General features: G+C 34.1%; 1 protein-coding gene across 2 annotated transcripts in view; it reads left to right on the top strand.

Annotated features, from left to right (window-relative positions):
* LOC108908771 (calcitonin gene-related peptide type 1 receptor) overlaps positions 1-18,012 on the top strand; it is a 197,211-nt gene that overhangs the window by 151,974 nt on the left and 27,225 nt on the right. For both annotated transcript variants that reach the window (XM_018712904.1, XM_018712903.1), the window contains exons 8-9: positions 6,325-6,504; positions 14,285-14,408. In XM_018712904.1, the coding sequence (XP_018568420.1) occupies positions 6,325-6,504; positions 14,285-14,408 (304 nt within the window). The remainder of the gene's footprint in view (positions 1-6,324; positions 6,505-14,284; positions 14,409-18,012) is intronic.

The following is an 18,012-nucleotide window of genomic DNA, read 5'->3' as shown; positions in this document are numbered from 1 at the left end:
TATATTTTCAGTTACAGTAACTGGGCTAATTAATTTCTATCGAAACGACGTGTAAATCCACAACACCGCGATTGGTTGTTCCTTGAACCACTATTACTGAAAAACTAATGTGACGTTAAGTTGACATATCTGTCTGAAAATTTAAAATTGTCCGTGATCGACATTTCCTCTTCAATATTCCAAAATGCATAGGTATATTTCGACATATCCGCCCTAGTCTATAAGAGGAAATAAGAAAATGTAGTTATTTTATTGTTTTACATTATATGGTTAATAGGAAAGGATGTTAAACAATATTTGATGGCCAATTGTTTTAATTTTTACATAAAGAAAAAATATTATAATCCATGGTTATTATTTTTTTATCTGAAGATGGGAAAAAATAATCCCGAAACGATCGTAAAAAAAAATTGTTTTACAACAAATTATTTAATTGTGACCTGTTCTCCCAGTAAATTAATTATTATTTTGGAAGTTCAACAAATATTGATTGTTTTTTTTCCCAAAAGCCACAGATGTAAAAAATTACTCTTACACAGTATTTTTTTGTAAGCAGTAATTATATAATGCTATTAACATCAATTTTATTGAAAATTTAGCCGCATCTGAACGAAAAAAAAAATTAATAAATCAACCCCTGCACATAAGGTGTCAAACAAAAAACCACACAGAAAAGCATAGAATTTCAAACATTATTTAATATTCATTATTGTTCTTCCAAAAAAATAATTTATTTTTCAGAAAACAATATATGCCTATATAGGTATGGTGTTTACGAAGATAGTTGAAACCGTATAAAAACTAAAAGTCGGCATCTCTTTATTGTGCCCGGGCGCAATTATCTACTGTTCATTATGCTCTTCCAAGTTAATTTCTTTTTCAGAAAACAAACCTAGGTATGGTAGGGCTGTATTTATTATTTATTTATTACTTTAAGTATTTCTTACTGATATGGTAACATACTCTGATATATGATGATCTATTTTACAAACCTAGACCTAGACGTATTTCCTTAGTTCCGTCATATATTTTATAAAATATATGACGGAAATATTTTCAAATAGAGAGCATTTTGTGACTGCGAAATATATTCAGTCACGGCGAAACGAAGTCAAAAATTAAAATATGTTTTACAGTTTTCTATAAGCCATAAAATTTCCATGGTTAAGTTTGATACTGGCTCCATCTGGACTAGAAGCTCCGAACATTCATATTTGTTGTTCTGTTTTCTTTGGTGCGTATCTCAACTAATGACATTTAAATAAATGGCTACCAAAGAAATAATTTCACAGAAATCTAGACATTGCTGGTAATACTGCATAATTCAGTCTAATATTTTGCGGGTTATTTCCTCAAATCTGTACGAAGGAGATGTAAAATTATAATAAAGATCTATGACATAAAATTTCAATTTGTTATTATACTTTATTTATCCATAACTTCAATAATACAAATTATTTTGCAATAAAAAATATGTCAACTCCTAGCTCAATACCTTATCTATATAGGCCACATATAATTTTCTCAGAAAATAGTGTAGTTTTTGAAAAGACTGCTTGGGTGAAGGTCTATTTTCAGAAAATATCTTTATTCCCCTCTTAACGATAAATGTAGAAGTATTGTTTCGTGGTAACTTTTCAAGGTTTAATATCCTACAATTTTTATTTGAAACTTCGCGTTTTGTTCGTTCTTATTAGGACACCTAGTATAAAAGTGATAAATATACTTAGCCAATCAAAGCTAACCTCCGTATAAATATGTAAATTTTTTGTTGTTTCTTGTTACCACTGCTTTTATTATAATTCGGTATTACTATGTTTTTTTAAATCTATTTATAGTCGTTATCGCGGCCTTGTTTGGCATCAATTCCCTTTAATTTTAGATAATGAAAATGTCTGGAAGTTCGGAAACCTTCGTCTGAAGTTGAAACACTAGAACTAACTTCTCAAAGCGTTGGAGGCAAACGGAACTTTAAAGATATGCGAGGAATATATTTCCCATTGTTAGATCAAAGAAAATATCAGTAATGTTACACTCCAATGGGTACGACGATAGTCTGCTCCTTTATCTCCCTGGGAGTTTTGGAAGTTTTATTTCGTACTTGTGAAATTTTTAATAACGCGAAACTTTCGTTACAATCTTGCATTTAACATTTCAGAAACTGGTACATTCTTTGTTTTCTTTTCGCGCTACGCAGGAGTTAAGTAAAATAGAAAAATGAAATATTGAAATACATCAAACGCTTTCATTTTAATATAAATGACTAAAAAGTTGTAGTGATTAAAATTTGATATTATTTACTAAAAACCAACCTACATTACAGCGACATATTTCGAGAAAACCAGTCTTTTGCCTGTACTAAAAACTTGACGAATAGATGCACACCCCCAAAGCCGTTAAGCGCGCATTTCTTTTTGTTTTTGCGCTATCGTACATCCTCTGCTGCACTTAATATAGCCTGCACGAGACGATTTAGTCTCTTCGGCTCAGTTCGTGGTATCCAATATACGTCCCCGAAACACATATTGCACTCCAAACAAATTGAATTTTTGCCCGCCCTAAATAAATCCTTGATTCCCAACAAAAGCGCCCGGAAAATGTCACGAGAAAAGCGTATTAAGTCTGAGACATGCAGATAGTTTTTCCCATTATTTGCAACATAAATTGTAGTATTATTTCTTCAATTACAAACTCTTCAAGTTTAGGGTGAAATTCAAAGCCCCATTGGACTACCTTTTTTGCCAAAAGAGTACCTCTAGAAACATTAGCCGTTTGAGTATCAGTTTTAGAAACTTGTCTTCGTTTTATTTTACAGGGTGATTTCAATTTAAATTATGAAATTACAGAAACAGATTGATTATTGAAAAATAAGAATATGTATAGTAATTAAAATTATTTAAAAAAATGTCAAGTGTTATTAGTATGTCCAAAGATGACGTTTTGATAAAGTATTGCACTGTACCTACGGAACACCCTGTAAATATGCAGTGTCGATATCGAAAAGGCCTCCGTCCCTTATCACGGTACTGTCCAGTAAAACGTCGTTATAAAATTAATTAACAATAAACCACTGGTGAACTATTCCCAAACTAACTTGCTAAAACTCCAGAGCGGGTTAAACCGAGTACAAACCTCATTAGTCCTAAATATTTAACAGATTATCGCCGTATTAACACAGTACACCTATATTTTCAGCGTTTAGATAACCTGGAACTCTATTAATATTATGGAAAGACAGAATAATGCGCTACCACTGAATTGGAAATTGGGATTACGCCGCAACTATATATAGGTCGAAGCTAGCCTGCATCTGTGCTTAATCCTGGATCAGGATGCCACCGTATTGCTCGTAGCAATAAAGCGGAGGACAACGTGGAAATAAAAGCACACCCTCTGGAAAATAACAGCCATTAAGGGCTTGTTCACCCGAGGCGATTTCGAGAGTTTTGTTTTTTTTTCTGTGATATTATTTTAGTTATGAAAGTAGCTGCGTTTGCTTCAGAACACAATGTAAGGATGGGCAATGCAAGGTACATGAAAAAAAAATATATTAAACGTTTACAACTGCTCCAATACTATTGACTACGTTCCAATGTATTCACTTATTGGAATTCTGCATACAGGGTGTCCCATTAATATTGCGAAAAAAATCAGGGGGAGTTTCCTTGACCAAAAATAAGAAAGAAAATTCCTATAAACTTATGTCCGAAAATGCTTCGTTTCGGAGATACAGGGTGTTGAAATTTAGAGAAAATACAAGGTTTTTACTAATATCTGGAGAACCCTAATTCCGATTTTTTTGAAATTTGGTGTGTTTGTTTATAAAAACGATAGACGTCTTCTGACGTAATTTCATTTATTTTATCTATTCCAGCGGGTCCGGGGACTCACTCCTGTTGATATTAATAAGTAAACATATTAGACGTCACTGCTTTTTCTTAGGAGTCATATGTGTTTCTAATTATGCGGTAAAAAATACATACTTTTTTGTCTCTTTACTTTTTTTGATATCTTGCTTCGTTTTCGAGCAGAAAATTAATATCCATTTATAAGCACATCCTTAAGGGAAGTAGAAACAAAAATAGAAATTAGGGTTCTCCAGATATTAGTATAAACCTTGTATTTTCTGTAAATTTCAACACCCTGTATCTCCGAAACGAAGCATTTTCGGACATAAGTTTATAGGAATTTTCTTTCTTAATTTTGGTCAAGGAAACTCCCCCCTTTTTTCGCTTCGCAATATTAATGGGACACCCTTATATTGCCTTCTTTTTTCTATTTATATCGTTTAATAAGTTAACTTTATTCAAATCTGCAACAAGACTGTAGAAAAAATTAACTGTACAATAGACGTCAATAATTTTCAATGCATGCTGCAATATTTACTGCTATCCACGTATCGAATGTGAAGGAGAACAGATTGGCACTGTTACCATCACGATTGCATTATCTCGATGGTCAGATATGAAAGGTCAAAGTGCGCAATTTCCGGTATGGTAATTTACTGGCGCCTGTTCCAACACCACGTTTGTCCAGGCCTACTAAGTGCCGTCCAGTGTGATGACGCTGCGGTGGCGCCACAATCGCCTCTAAGCAAAATAATGGTAATTTTTCGAAAAAGTGGCAAGAGAAACATTTTTTCTTCAACTGGGTAACAGTTGCCAGTATTATTTGAAACAGGTCCAGAAGATGACTGCGTCATATGTAAATCGTTATATATTTAATGAAAATATGTAAAAAATCACACGTTCCGTCTGTTTAAGGATAAAATTTCGTCCTACATTACGGAATTTTTGTTCTGCATGGCCATCACGTATTCCATTACGTTTGCCTAGAAATGGACCTTTTAAATTTAATGAAGCATTCATTTAATTAACTTCAATCGAGGGATAATTTATTTTTGGCTGTTCATTTGTTTCCTTGCCAGAAAGTGGTAGTGGAAAAAATAACAGGAACAAATTGGCGATAATTAAAAAGAGATGTTTGTGTTCTGACTTGAATAAAAATTCAGTCATACTGTCACTGTCATTCAGAGAAATTCTATTATTTATATTCTTCGACTTAGAAGTATCTTTTATAGCATTAAAATAGGAATTGGAAAATACCTACCCCTTTTATTATTCTAATATCCCACATTACCATTGAAACTCGGTGTCCCGGACGAATATATAAAAATAGAGACGCGAAAAATGCACTTCCTTTTCCCATGCAGTAAAATTTGTTTCACATAAGACTCCGCATCGGATATTTATTTACGATATCGCCGCTTTATTTATTGGGATGTCTTTTATCTAACCGTCACATCCCTGCCAGGACTTCGGGGCTTTTGTAAATATTCGACACTGCAGCAGTATAATGCGTCCTTTTGTTTGGCTGCAGTAAATTCCTTACTCGGTTCGACTATCGTTTTGTGATAAAAACAGGACAAAAGCGAAGAAAAGCAGAGATATTGCAAACGTAACATTTCTCACTCAATTCACCTTTAAAACAACCGAAATTTAAAAATAACTTCCCCATTAGCTCGCTCAATAAACCTGTTCTTCTTACGAATATTTCCTCGATATGTCACAGCTTATAACTGTCAGATGTTTGCAGAGAAATATTGGCGGCGTGGTAGTCTTAAAAAAATATTTTACCAGCGACATCAGCTTTATTAGATTGTCGTTTTGTTCCCCCAGTGCGAAGTAATAGATTTATATGGAACTGAACGGTCTAACATTGTTACGAAGATTTGTATAAGACGTTGTTAGCTATATACAACGTGATTTGCTCGGAAAATCGATAACAACGCATGTATTGTGTTGGTTTCTTATTTTAAAATAACACAGTAATGCAATAATTATGCAAAAAAACATATAACCGAATCAAATCAAGAAGATTTATGTGGAATTAAGAAGTTGCTAGAGGCAATACTTCATTACGTCCAATTTAAGTTCAGATTTATGAACAGTAGTTCCCGTCACATTTGTGTGATGTCTTAAACAATCATCAAAACAAACACGCCCCCAGGCGCCTAATATGGAAATTAGTCACTTAATACCGCTTAAAAGTGGTAGTAAGAAGAAGAGGCTGCTTTCTAATGCCTGTAGTTTGAGCAATCTAACAGTTGAAGTGCGCATTCTTCGTGCTCCAACCCCTCTGGAGGAAACCATTAATAAAGTTTAATAGCTCTTGTAGATAGTTAAGCGGGAAATATGCGAAACTTCTTGCGGATTAATTCAATTTACGTCAGACGTAGGGTGTGTGATTTATCCTTTCGGACGTTTTGAGGAATGAGATAATAAATAACTTTGTTTGTTCAGCATTGTTATTGCTTGTTTCCAGGTGTTGGATTAAAGACTCGAGGTTCGAAATAATACATCAGATCCCTGTGGCGGCCACCATACTCCTCAACCTGTTCTTCCTCATCAATATAGTGAGGGTGGTCGTCGTGAAGCTGAGAAGGGGCCCCGCTAACGATGGACATGGATCGGGAGCTTCCAGGTCATCATTGCAAGCTTTGAGGTAAGGGGTTGCTGATATAAAACAATTTTTACATGAAAAAACGCGTTTATTCGCCGGTTTTGTAATAAAGGTTAGGGTTAGCTTTGGGGCATACAACTAACGAATTTTTTTATTATCAGTACAACAAAACAAAATGTTATTTTCTACATCGCTGTACTTGGAGATAAAGCATATATTAATAATACAATTTCAATATGCTGGTATTTTTACAAACTAGCAGCACCTGTCAAAAGTTTAAAATCTTTCCTTTTTTATGAACTTTATTTTCCTACAAACGTACTAGATCAAATTCTGCATTTTCACCGTGTAAAAAAAGTTTGGGAACTCCTGATCTCTGCGAAGGCGAAATTGGGCTCGTTTTCCGCCGGTTTAATAAAATCTCCGTTATTTACATAAACATATGGATCTGCGCAAGCATCGTGAACAAAACCAATTTTCTCGGCGCTATCCCTGATATACAGGGTAGCCCATCGAAAACGTACCGCAAGGCATTACAGGGTAGTAAAGAACTTTTCGGCAAAATCCAAAAACAGGTCAAATTTGTTTCTGAGGGGGACAACTTTTGGCTCAAAAAGCATACCAAAATCTTCAACCCCCTAAGTGGGGGTGCTATCCCCTAAATTTTTTCAAATGGGAATGGGGGTCAAGTGGGGGGTCATTAGAAAGGGCTTTTAATTCTCTATACATCGATTCTTACTTTTTGAAAATCGATTCATTATTTTAGAAAATATGCAGCTTTGAAAATACGAACAATATTTTTGACGAGAAATGCGAAAATCGATTTAATTTTACTTCAAAACTTACGGTATTAGTCAAGTAAATGCTGAAAATGTTGTCCGCCAACTTGCATACAATGATACAGGTTGTCTTCAAACCGTTGTCGAACATTCTGGAGCACTTGCGGTGTTACTTCGCGACATACATTAATGATTCGTCCTCGCAGATCTTCCAAGGTATCAGGTGGAGTGCTGTAAACTTTGCTTTTAATGTGCCCCCAGAGAAAGAAATCTAAAGGATTTAAGTCGGGTGACCGAGGGGGCCACTCAATTGCACCTCTTCGTCCTATCCAGCGTCCTGGAAACGTCTCATTTAGGTAATTGCGCACATTGAGCGAGTAATGTGGAGGAGCTCCGTCTTGCTGGAAAATCAGTTCGTGTTCATTGTAAGCAGGGTCGTCCTCTATGATATTTGTTAGAGCTGGGTCGATGACATTTTGTAGTAAATCCAAGTACATATCGCCTGTCAAATTTCCAGGAAGGAAAAAAGGACCTACAATGGAATTTCCAAAAATACCTGCCCATACATTCAACTTCTGGGGGTGTTGGGAGTGTGTCTCATGGAAAATCCTTGGATTGGTATCAGCCCAGTAACGACAATTATGGCGATTCACTAAACCATTCAAGAAGAACGTACACTCGTCCGAAAAACACACATTAAAGAGGAAATTATCGTTTATCGCTCGTTCAGTCATTATTTCGCAAAATTGCAAACGACGATCAAAATCGTCTTCATTTAGCTCTTGCACTAGCCGAATCTTATAAGGATGGAATTTGTATTTTTTTAATATTCGTTGGACACTTGTACGACTCACTCCTGTCGCAGTAGCCAATTGCATTGTACTCAGCGTACTATCCATTGCCACTTGCCCCAATACCGCTATTTCCGTAGGTTCATTTAGTACCGGATTTTCAACCTGCCTCTTTTTGTTATGAACGGAGCCAGTTTCGCGAAATTTGGCCACCAATTCGCGAACAATTTTTCCAGACGCATGTTTCTCAGGATGCCGTTGGTTGAACAGTTCGGCGACCCGATTTCCGCATTCATTGTTTTTGAAAAAAAGCTCAATAATTTCTACTCTTTCTGGAATTGAGTACACCATAATTAATCAATTTAAAAGACTCGGCAGTATTGGTACTCTTCAACTACAAGTCACAAGACAGTTATCTAGCAACTTCTTGTGGCCTATCTAAATACGAAACAAAAAGCGGACAATTTTTTGCTCACCAAAATCAGGCTAAAGAATTCGCAAATCAAAAAAAAAAACAGCGAATTCTTTTGAAGGAATTTACCAAGCTAATACCGTAAGTTTTGAAGTAAAATTAAATCGATTTTCGCATTTCTCGTCAAAAATATTGTTCGTATTTTCAAAGCTGCATATTTTCTAAAATAATGGATCGATTTTCAAAAAGTAAGAATCGATGTATAGAGAATTAAAAGCCCTTTCTAATGACCCCCCACTTGACCCCCATTCCCATTTAAAAAAAATTGGGGGATGGCACCCCCACTTAGGGGGTTGAAGATTTTGCTATGCTTTTTGCGCCAAAAGTTGTCCCCCTCAGAAGCAAACTTTACCTGTTTTTGGATTTTGCCGAAAAGTTCATTGCTACCCTGCAATGCCTTGAGGTACGTTTTCGATGGGCTACCCTGTGTATACACACGACAACGGACGGAATAAACAGACGCATCGCACCCACAAGTTCAGATACATGAACAACAATGAGCCAACGGCCTTGCGGAAACGTAATAGAATATCGGATCGAGATTTCTGGATAGGGAACTATATATTAGGGACCAAGGAAAAAACGCTGCTGAAATTATAATTCCTCATTGAGCAGAAATTGGTGGATATAATAGAGAATGCGTTTGATCGCAATTAAAATTATATTTTGAAGAAGAATAAAACATTAACTGGTAAAATTTTGTTTACTGTATTTGTACCAAGAACAAACGCTACCTCAGTTTCTGGAGGATGTACCATTGGCAACAAGAAATGCAATGTGGTTTATGCACGATGGTGCACCAGTGCGGTTGGTCGTGAGTTTTTAACTGGTTTGGTCGATGTGGACCTCACTTATAGCCTGCTCGATCCCAGGACTTAAACCCCGTGGATTATTTCCTATGGGGCCATCCAAAGTCATTAGTTTATACTATTCCAGTAGAAGATTTTAAAAATCGGATAATTGCTGAGTGTAATTCAATAAGAAACAATCCTGGTGTTTTTGATATACTTCGGCAGCTAATAGGGAGAAGATTGAATTCTTGCATCCTAGTTGGAGGTAGTTATTTTTAACGGTTCTTGTAGAAGTAGCTTTACATGTATATTTGTTACGATGTCAATTATTGGAACCTGTAAATCTTAGAGCACAGGGCCGTATGCACTTCTCCTGAAATTTCTTCTTATGCTTTGACCATGATGTGTCTCGTAATTTATACTCGAATAGCAATTCGGTGAGTCCGAAACTAGTCTACCTGGTGTAGAATATACGGCGGCGCGCTGGTCATCAAAGCAAACCTATATTGGTCCACTAGGTCGTAAATAATTTTTTTGTATGGTACACGGGTTCACTTAGCTTTGCCAGTGCCGTGCAGAGCATTGCTTGGCGGGGTATGTTGTTGGTATAATACGTATTATTATTTATTAGTTGATATTATTATTTGTTCGTATCGTAACCAATAAAGGGTAATAGTTATTAAAATAAATGTTATATGTAATTATCTAGTAATTTAGCGTGGCTCTCTGAGGAATCTTTGAAGCGGAGGATAATGAAATAACTCGAAGTGTCAAAACAAACTCAGAGTTTAAAAACAAAGATTTATACGTAAGAAGTCAACGTATTATATTAAATATATATGAATGTTTGAAAATTGAAAATAGTGAACAATGCGATAAAAAAGTTAGGAAACGGATTAACTAAGATATCCAAAAAAGGCCAATTTATTGCGTAATTAGAGAAGGATTGTCACGGTACAAAGAGGAAACGGAAAAATAGAAAATTAAAGAAAATTGACGATTTTACCAGATGTACTACGGCGCACAATTTATAATATGTATAAAAATATATAAAGAAAATAAAGTTCCTACTTTAAACATGATTCGAGATAAATTATAATTATAAATCTTTAGATATTTTACGACATGCTTTATTTCAATGCGATTTTAAACATAAAAAACTTGACAATCGTATGGTAATTATATGGTAATATAGCTTGGAATGTAGTATATCTAGACGAGACAGGGCTAAATTTTCCTGGACGTCTATGGATTCCGTAGAATTTATGAGTTAAATGTTTTTATGCGGTTCCAATTGAGATCGTAACAACTATAATTTTCGGTAATAAAATGTTGTTATTGTCGAAAATGTTTCTCGCCTTGAATCTTCGAAAAAAAGCGGCTTTTCAAAAGCTATCTATATTCTTAGAATAGTCTAGGGAATAATCCGTTGAATTTTTGCCGTATCTTTAATAAACGCCCTGTAGAATAATGTTTTTGAAAGAAAACTTACTTTCCCTCTTTTTAAAATCTATACTGACCTTTTACAAATATTTTTATTTAGCTCACTGTTACAAGTATCTAGTTCGGCTGTTATAATTAATTTGGTTCGTCCATCTTGATTTGTCTGGTATTTTCCAATGCTGGCAAGACGATAAGCATAACTTCGTAATGGTGTACCTAATGTGAATTGTTTAATTCTTATCTGAAGCGTCAATCTAACTTGCCTTTTTTGACAGCTCTCTGGGAGATAATCTTCCTCCAGGTTTTTTTCTTTTCTGCTAAATTTCTTAATCGATTTGATCATTTCCCTTGGGTTGTAAAAGGTATGTATCTCAGGTAAACTTGATTGTTTATTATTTTTTACTTGGTTATAACCTCACTACTTTGACGTTTTTATGATGATTTTGCAATTTAATCAAGTTGACTTTCTTTTTGTATTAGAGAAATGTTTGTCTTTATAGCTTAACTTCACTTATTTTGGGAATTTCCGTCAGTTCTTAAATTAATATCAAGGACTTTTCTGGGAACTTCCTAGAACTTCCTTATTAAAAAATTTCATAGTTTTTATGTCATGTAATTTTTACTGAAATTATGTATTGAAAACCCAATTTCATCTTCTTAATCTGAAAATTTTGGTCAGTATATACTGTGTTGAGAAATTTTGATAATTCATTACACCGAATTTTGGTAAAAATTTAAATTTAATTGTCTGTTTCTCCTATATTTCTGTTATAATTTCGGAGGTTCTGTAGCTCTGCATAGAGGAGCCGCCTCTGATTAAGATATCGTCAATTTTCACTTGTCAACATTGACGTACATGATGTCATTATCCAATCGTACACCCCGCCTAGGTCGTGAAAAGAGCATTAAATGCGATATACCGTACAGCGGCGGAATACAAATGGCCACCTGCCATGAAAATATCCAGTGTGGGGAAATTTCATGACACAACCCATATTACCAGGATAAAATACTATGTAACCGGAACGGGGCCTATTAATTTCCTGCTGCTTCGTACCTTTTTCCGCTGAAATAAACGCGGCGCCTTTAATTAGGAGATACAATCTTTTTATGCGGTCGCCTCATCTGCATTTCGGAATACTTAAATGCGAGTAATAGTCCAGACGAGACTGTGTCTGTTTCAAAGAGTCCATATTTGGGTGAATCGTATATCCACGGAGATTTTTGGCTTTAAAATTTCACTAGAAATGAAAATTTTTCTATGCGCATAAAAAAAACGTGAGCTTAACTTTTGGCGACACAATATGTTAAAAAAATGCGAAAAATGTCATATTTTTCTTCCTATTTAATTATGTATCTTTTCAAGAGTTGATTTTAGACGAAAATGGAAGAGGAAAATGTTTGTAATTAAATTTTGCAAAATATGACTAGTTACAAATCGAATGGTCAAATTTTTGTACTATAATTTTGTATTTTTGTAATATAATGAGTTAATTTCTCATTTGCTTATATTTTAAACAGTAAATGATGATTAAATTAATAATTAATTAATTACTAGTTTTCGACATATTTTGAAAGTAATTGTTGTTATGTTAATAAACAATTTTAGAATATTTAAATAAATTTGTTTTCGATCTTTGATAAACAGTATATAAGTTTATGCGCTTACCTTTGATACAATAAAAAAATAAAGTTGATAATTAAAGGAAGTTTAAAGATAAATAATTATCGGACTGTTTAAAGACCAATAATTATTAACGATAGGCATTTGAAAATACGCTAATTGGTTTTTTTTAAATCGCGAGACATCGATTTAAAAAAAAAATTATCAAAATCGGACCTCTAGAAGCTGAGATATTAAAAATTTTTAAGCGCGTCGCGCTCGCCGATTCAATTTCGAGCAGGCTGAAGCGGCCGCGCTCTCTGCTTTCCCCACCACCACCACCCTACGGTTTTCTTTAATTTCTCGCTTGCATAAATAACTTTAAACGCGTTTTAAAGTAGGTTACCACTGAAGAAGAGTATTGCAAACTTAGACCTGGTAAGTACTCGGAATACCAAAGGTATTTTTCGTAAAATTAGCCCGGATGTCCCGGTACATTTAGTGTAAATGACGGTTAACTTTGGTCGGCTATAACTACGTAACTAATTGACCAATGGATCTGTTTTTTTTAAAGAAGCGTCTTTCCAATAACTTTTAAAACCTGCTTTAAAAAATTTGATTTGATTGAATATTCATAATGTTATTCTAATTGTTTATAAGTACAAAAATTCGACCAATGTTTACACAAGCGCCAGAGCTCTATTAATTAAGGGATTCGAATTTTTCAAAAAGCGTTTGAAAGTTTGAGAGCCCTTCTATATGTGATTAAATTTTCAAGTATCAAAGGGTCTTGGTTTTTGCTGTACAAAATTTTGAAAATTTGCAAATTTTTTTTCAAATTGGATTGCAACATTATTATGCAAAATCTATCGAACCGATTTTGCTGAAATTTGGTGTGATGATTCTACATAACATCAACTTTTCTTGAGCCAAGTATGAAGGTCCTATACCCAACTTGAAGACCCCAAAAGAATTCCCTAAAAAGTAATGTTTTTTAACCCCATTTTTGACGATTTTTTCGATTTTTACAATAATAATCATGATTCATTCGATTTGTAACTAGTCATATTTTAATTACAAACATTTTTGTCCGCTTCCATATTCGCCTACAATCAAACTCTTGAAAAGATATACATTTAAATAGGAATTCGAATTTTTTTACATATTGTGCCGTCAAAAGTTAGGCCCACGTTTTTTTATGCGCATAGAAAAATTTTTGTATCTAGTGATATTTGAAAGCCAAAAAGCCAAAAATCTCCGTGGATATACGATTCGCCCAAACCAAAACAGATAACGCCTAGTCTATAATTACGCTTTTTGTCATTTTTCAAAAGTACGACAAGAAACAAAATAACCCAGATGATCATTTTCAATTTTACTTTCTTACGTAAAGAATGTTTTTATTTCGAATGAATTTCGCTAAACTTAGCAAAAGAAATTGATTTAAAATATTTTCAAGTTTGTAACTTCACCGCTAGGGGGCGCAACTGCTATAGTATTACAGAAAATTGTCGTTTTTTTTGTTATTACCATAGCAACGCCAGTATGAAGGACGCCATCTTGAAATTTTTATATTGTCGTAACGTCTAAATGTCTTAATCGATTTCAAAAAACGACGGCTCACTTTAAAGAACTATTAATAAAATTTATATTTATGATATAGGAATAAAAATATTATTTTCCTACGCAACTGTAGACGACGCTAATTAGGGAAGTTTTGTAATTGTCTCCGTTTACTAAAAAAAATAAATGCAACGATAGACCATTCACTAAGGAAAACAAATACACAAACCGGAGGTAATTTTCGCGTGACCAACCTGTATTACGATTTTTTTTTTCTTAGAATATTATATATTTTTTTATAATATTTCCACCGGGAGCGAATCTTTGCCGAAAACACCGCGCTGAAAACTTTCCAATTCACTCCCTTGTCATTGTTGCAGGGCGACGCTGCTTCTGGTGCCCCTTCTGGGGCTGAACTTCCTGCTCACCCCGTTCCGGCCAGAGAAGGGCGGCCTCTGGGAATACTTCTACGATTTGCTGTCCGCCATTACGACGTCTTTCCAGGTAAGCGCTAAAATTGTTCGTTCCTGCAATTATACCGACTAAGATAGACGATTTAGTTTCCTGATTTCGTCGAATCTCCGCCGTTGAGACGTAACGTTAAAATAAGTATCTTGAAACCATGTGCAGAATGGGATCAGCTTGGGGGATACGGCGAGTTAGATCCAGTAGCGGTTCGTGGTTTTGAAATCAAACGGTGTAAACGCTGATCCGTGCTGCCAGATGCTCGAATCCTTTTTGTGTTCAGCAGCTTCCACCCCTTGATCCTGCCGCTTGTTTTCAACACTCTCACAAATTATTCACCAATACTTGTTCATTCAAATTCTTCTGAAAAACTGGGGTTTCTGTTATAAACAAAATGAACGTGCATCAGTATTAGGTAATACATTCTAAATTTTATAAAATTAATTACTTTTCCAAGGTGTGTGTTATTTTAACAAAGTACTTATATTTCAAAAAAGCACGGAAACACAAATTATACTTTGAGAAAAAGGCTCACATATCTATAACAAATGAAATATAAAATGTACAAGTGTACAAAATAATCTTTTCGAAAATTGTCATCAAAAATAGTCATTTTTGTTAAATTTTCAGTTGACAAAGTAAGTCTTTTTTGTCACCTACCTGCAAAATACTTTTATGTTCAAGAACGCCAGTCTTTTTCGTTCTGGAACATAAAACAAATGTCGTTTAATGGTGGTAATATCGGCCCCTGCGTCGGATCAAGCGAATTGAAATAAGTTACTTTTTCTTTTAGCGCATTCCTTATTTTGTTGACGCCAATTACTTGGTTAACACATTTTTCCCTGACATATTTCACAAAAAATCTTCGACTTTTAGTAACTGTCAGATGTAAAGCACGGTATTTGCGGTATATCTTCATTTGGTCAGGACTTGAAATCACAAAACATCTCGGAGTACGAGTTTTGGAATCGGGAATTCTTATAACAATAATTAAATCTTTGTCTTCTATATTATCGATCGTTATCTCTAGTAGCTCATCTCTTTTCAAAGCTCCACAAATACCAATTATTAAAATGACCTGAAAAGTTGTCCAAAATTTGTTAAATGGATCGATTTATATTAATTTAAATTGCCTTTTCTAGCAGAAATCTTAGTAGATGTGGTAATTCAGGTGCTTCTTGTAAAAATTTCTCAATTTCCTCTTTCGTTAAAACTCTGGACTTTTTCGGACGGTATCAAACTGATTTGCTTTTCAAATATTTTTTTGGTATTCAGTATACTTCTTAAACATGGAAAATACTGCCCACAACGTCGAAGGTTTAAATTTATTAATTTTGTGTTCGAAATATGCCAGTATTACCGCTTCGGACACTTTTTGAATTTTCTTCCAACAACACCACTCTTTGAATTCGTTGTAGGAAATCTTTTCAGTCTCGATGATTTTTTGGGGATTAATTGTGAAACAGCACTTTATGCAGCTTCCAATACTTCCCCTGGTAAATGCTCGTCTTTACTTTCCGAGCTCATTTTGAATTAAACACTTTTAGAATATGAATTGTATTATGATAAGAATTATGATGTATAATTATGACACTACTTTTTCAAACAACTAATTTTTATTGCTTGTTAGGTTGCTGTCGTTATGATAGTCACCGCGTCTAAACCGTCTTGATTCAAACACGGTTCAAACGATTCCAAATATAAATTAAATTGTATAACAATAGGCATGGTGACAGATTTTGAAAAATTGTTCTATGATGTTCGGAAGTATTTACTATTTCCAAAAAATATCTTATTTCTGTAGAAAATAAAAGGTTGTTCATGTTTCATGTCATCTTCATCAGTCGATACGAGTTTTTTTTTAAATGTGTCGCAGGACTGTTCTTTGTATGTCAGCACCAATTTATGCATGGATAAACTTTTCATCACAAACATAGTCTTTTTGATATTTTATTAACTCGCAGCTGTCGAGCTATTATTTTCTTTCCTTCGTTTAGAAACTTTTCAAGTACCTAACGTTTCCTGGTTATGGTTTTGGTAACACAAAACTAAGCAACTGACAGTTGGGAAACACAAAATATTTAAACGAAGATAAATACTGCGGATATTGTCGAAGTACAAATGACACAAAATGGCATTTACATAGATGTGACGTAATTCGCTCTGATTGTTGTTCAACCTATCATGGCGGTTTGCTGTATTTTGTAGTTTTATTTTATCAAAATTTCATCAATCTCCCTCATAATATAAAAATAAATTCGTTTTTTTCATTTCATTAGATAAATACATAATTTTAGTGATTCTTAGTTACTGTCATCATGCCTATTGCCTTATTTTATTGCAGTTTTCGAATATTGTTTGCATCTCGAACGCGAAATGGTACTTTTGCGTTCTAGATACAAAAATAACAAAATTATAAAAAAAACGTGGATATGTTAAAAAAAACTTAGACGCTAAATGATGTTTTATTTGTTTGGATGTTGCGTCAACGCCAATCTATCTAGTAAATGCTATGTTTACAATTAAATACACCCTACTTATTAAGGACTCCGAGCGACAGCATTAATTAAAGGTAAACAATCTGTATTCAGTTTTTTTTTCGATTTGTTTTGTCGGCATGCCGGAAACATTAATTCTGAGATTTAGCGGATTTGTCAACTGTAGGGATATTTGATTTCGATAACGAACGCAATATCATATTCTTTTATAATGCGATTACGATTAAATGAATTACATAAACAGCGCAAATCGTTATAATATCCAATAAAATATGTATACAACCAGTCTCGAGATTTAACACTGCCAGAACTTGCGTCAAATTTTTGATGCCTTTAACAATGAAACAAAAACTCGTCAAACTAAAAAGTTAACGTATATAATTAAAGTAATAATTAAAAAAAATAAGTCGTTTATTGATTTAACTAAATCTGTTACAATTAGCAACAGCCAAACAATTATTATTTGGCAACCCCAAACTAGATTTACTTAAATAATAATTCAAATTAATTTGATAAATTGGCCGTAAGGAATCCAGGTGCAATATTAATAGTACAGGCCCCCCCTGGAAAGTTGATTAGGTACCACATACTTTATAACTCCTGAGGAGCTTCGTTTTGACGCGTCTACCACATTTTTCCTCTGCGACTTTTCTTCTTTTTCTTTCTACTTTCTTTCTTTCTTTTCTTCTTTTCCACTCGGAAAAGTCCAAAAACATGGCAATTTCCCGGGGTCTTGAATACTCAAGACCACATCTTTTATTTTTAGCTTAAGTAACTGGAAATTTTGTCGCAAATGCCGATTTAAATTTGTCCGACAGAAATTCTTCCGACATTGACGTGTCTACCGGTCGAAACATGCCAAAATAACAGGGTATTGAAAATCAATTACCACATAGGTAATTTTTAGTAAAATTAATAGTAAATAATTAATTCAGTCAAAAAATATTGTTGTCCTACAAATTTCAAGCCGCGTTTTTTCAGACCGACCGACAGCTGGAAACCGGAATTTTCACGGGGTATGAAAAATCGATTACCACATATCTAATTTTCATTTTTTCCACTTTTAAATTTACTGTACAAAATAGTGATATAAGTGTCCGACGATTTAATGTCCGCAAATTATTTAAAAATCAATAAATCAATAA

The sequence above is a fragment of the Anoplophora glabripennis genome, unplaced genomic scaffold (assembly GCF_000390285.2).
Source record: "Anoplophora glabripennis isolate ALB-LARVAE unplaced genomic scaffold, Agla_2.0 scaffold416, whole genome shotgun sequence".
NCBI lineage: Eukaryota > Metazoa > Arthropoda > Insecta > Coleoptera > Cerambycidae > Anoplophora > Anoplophora glabripennis.
This window is presented reverse-complemented; position numbering and strand designations above follow the sequence as displayed.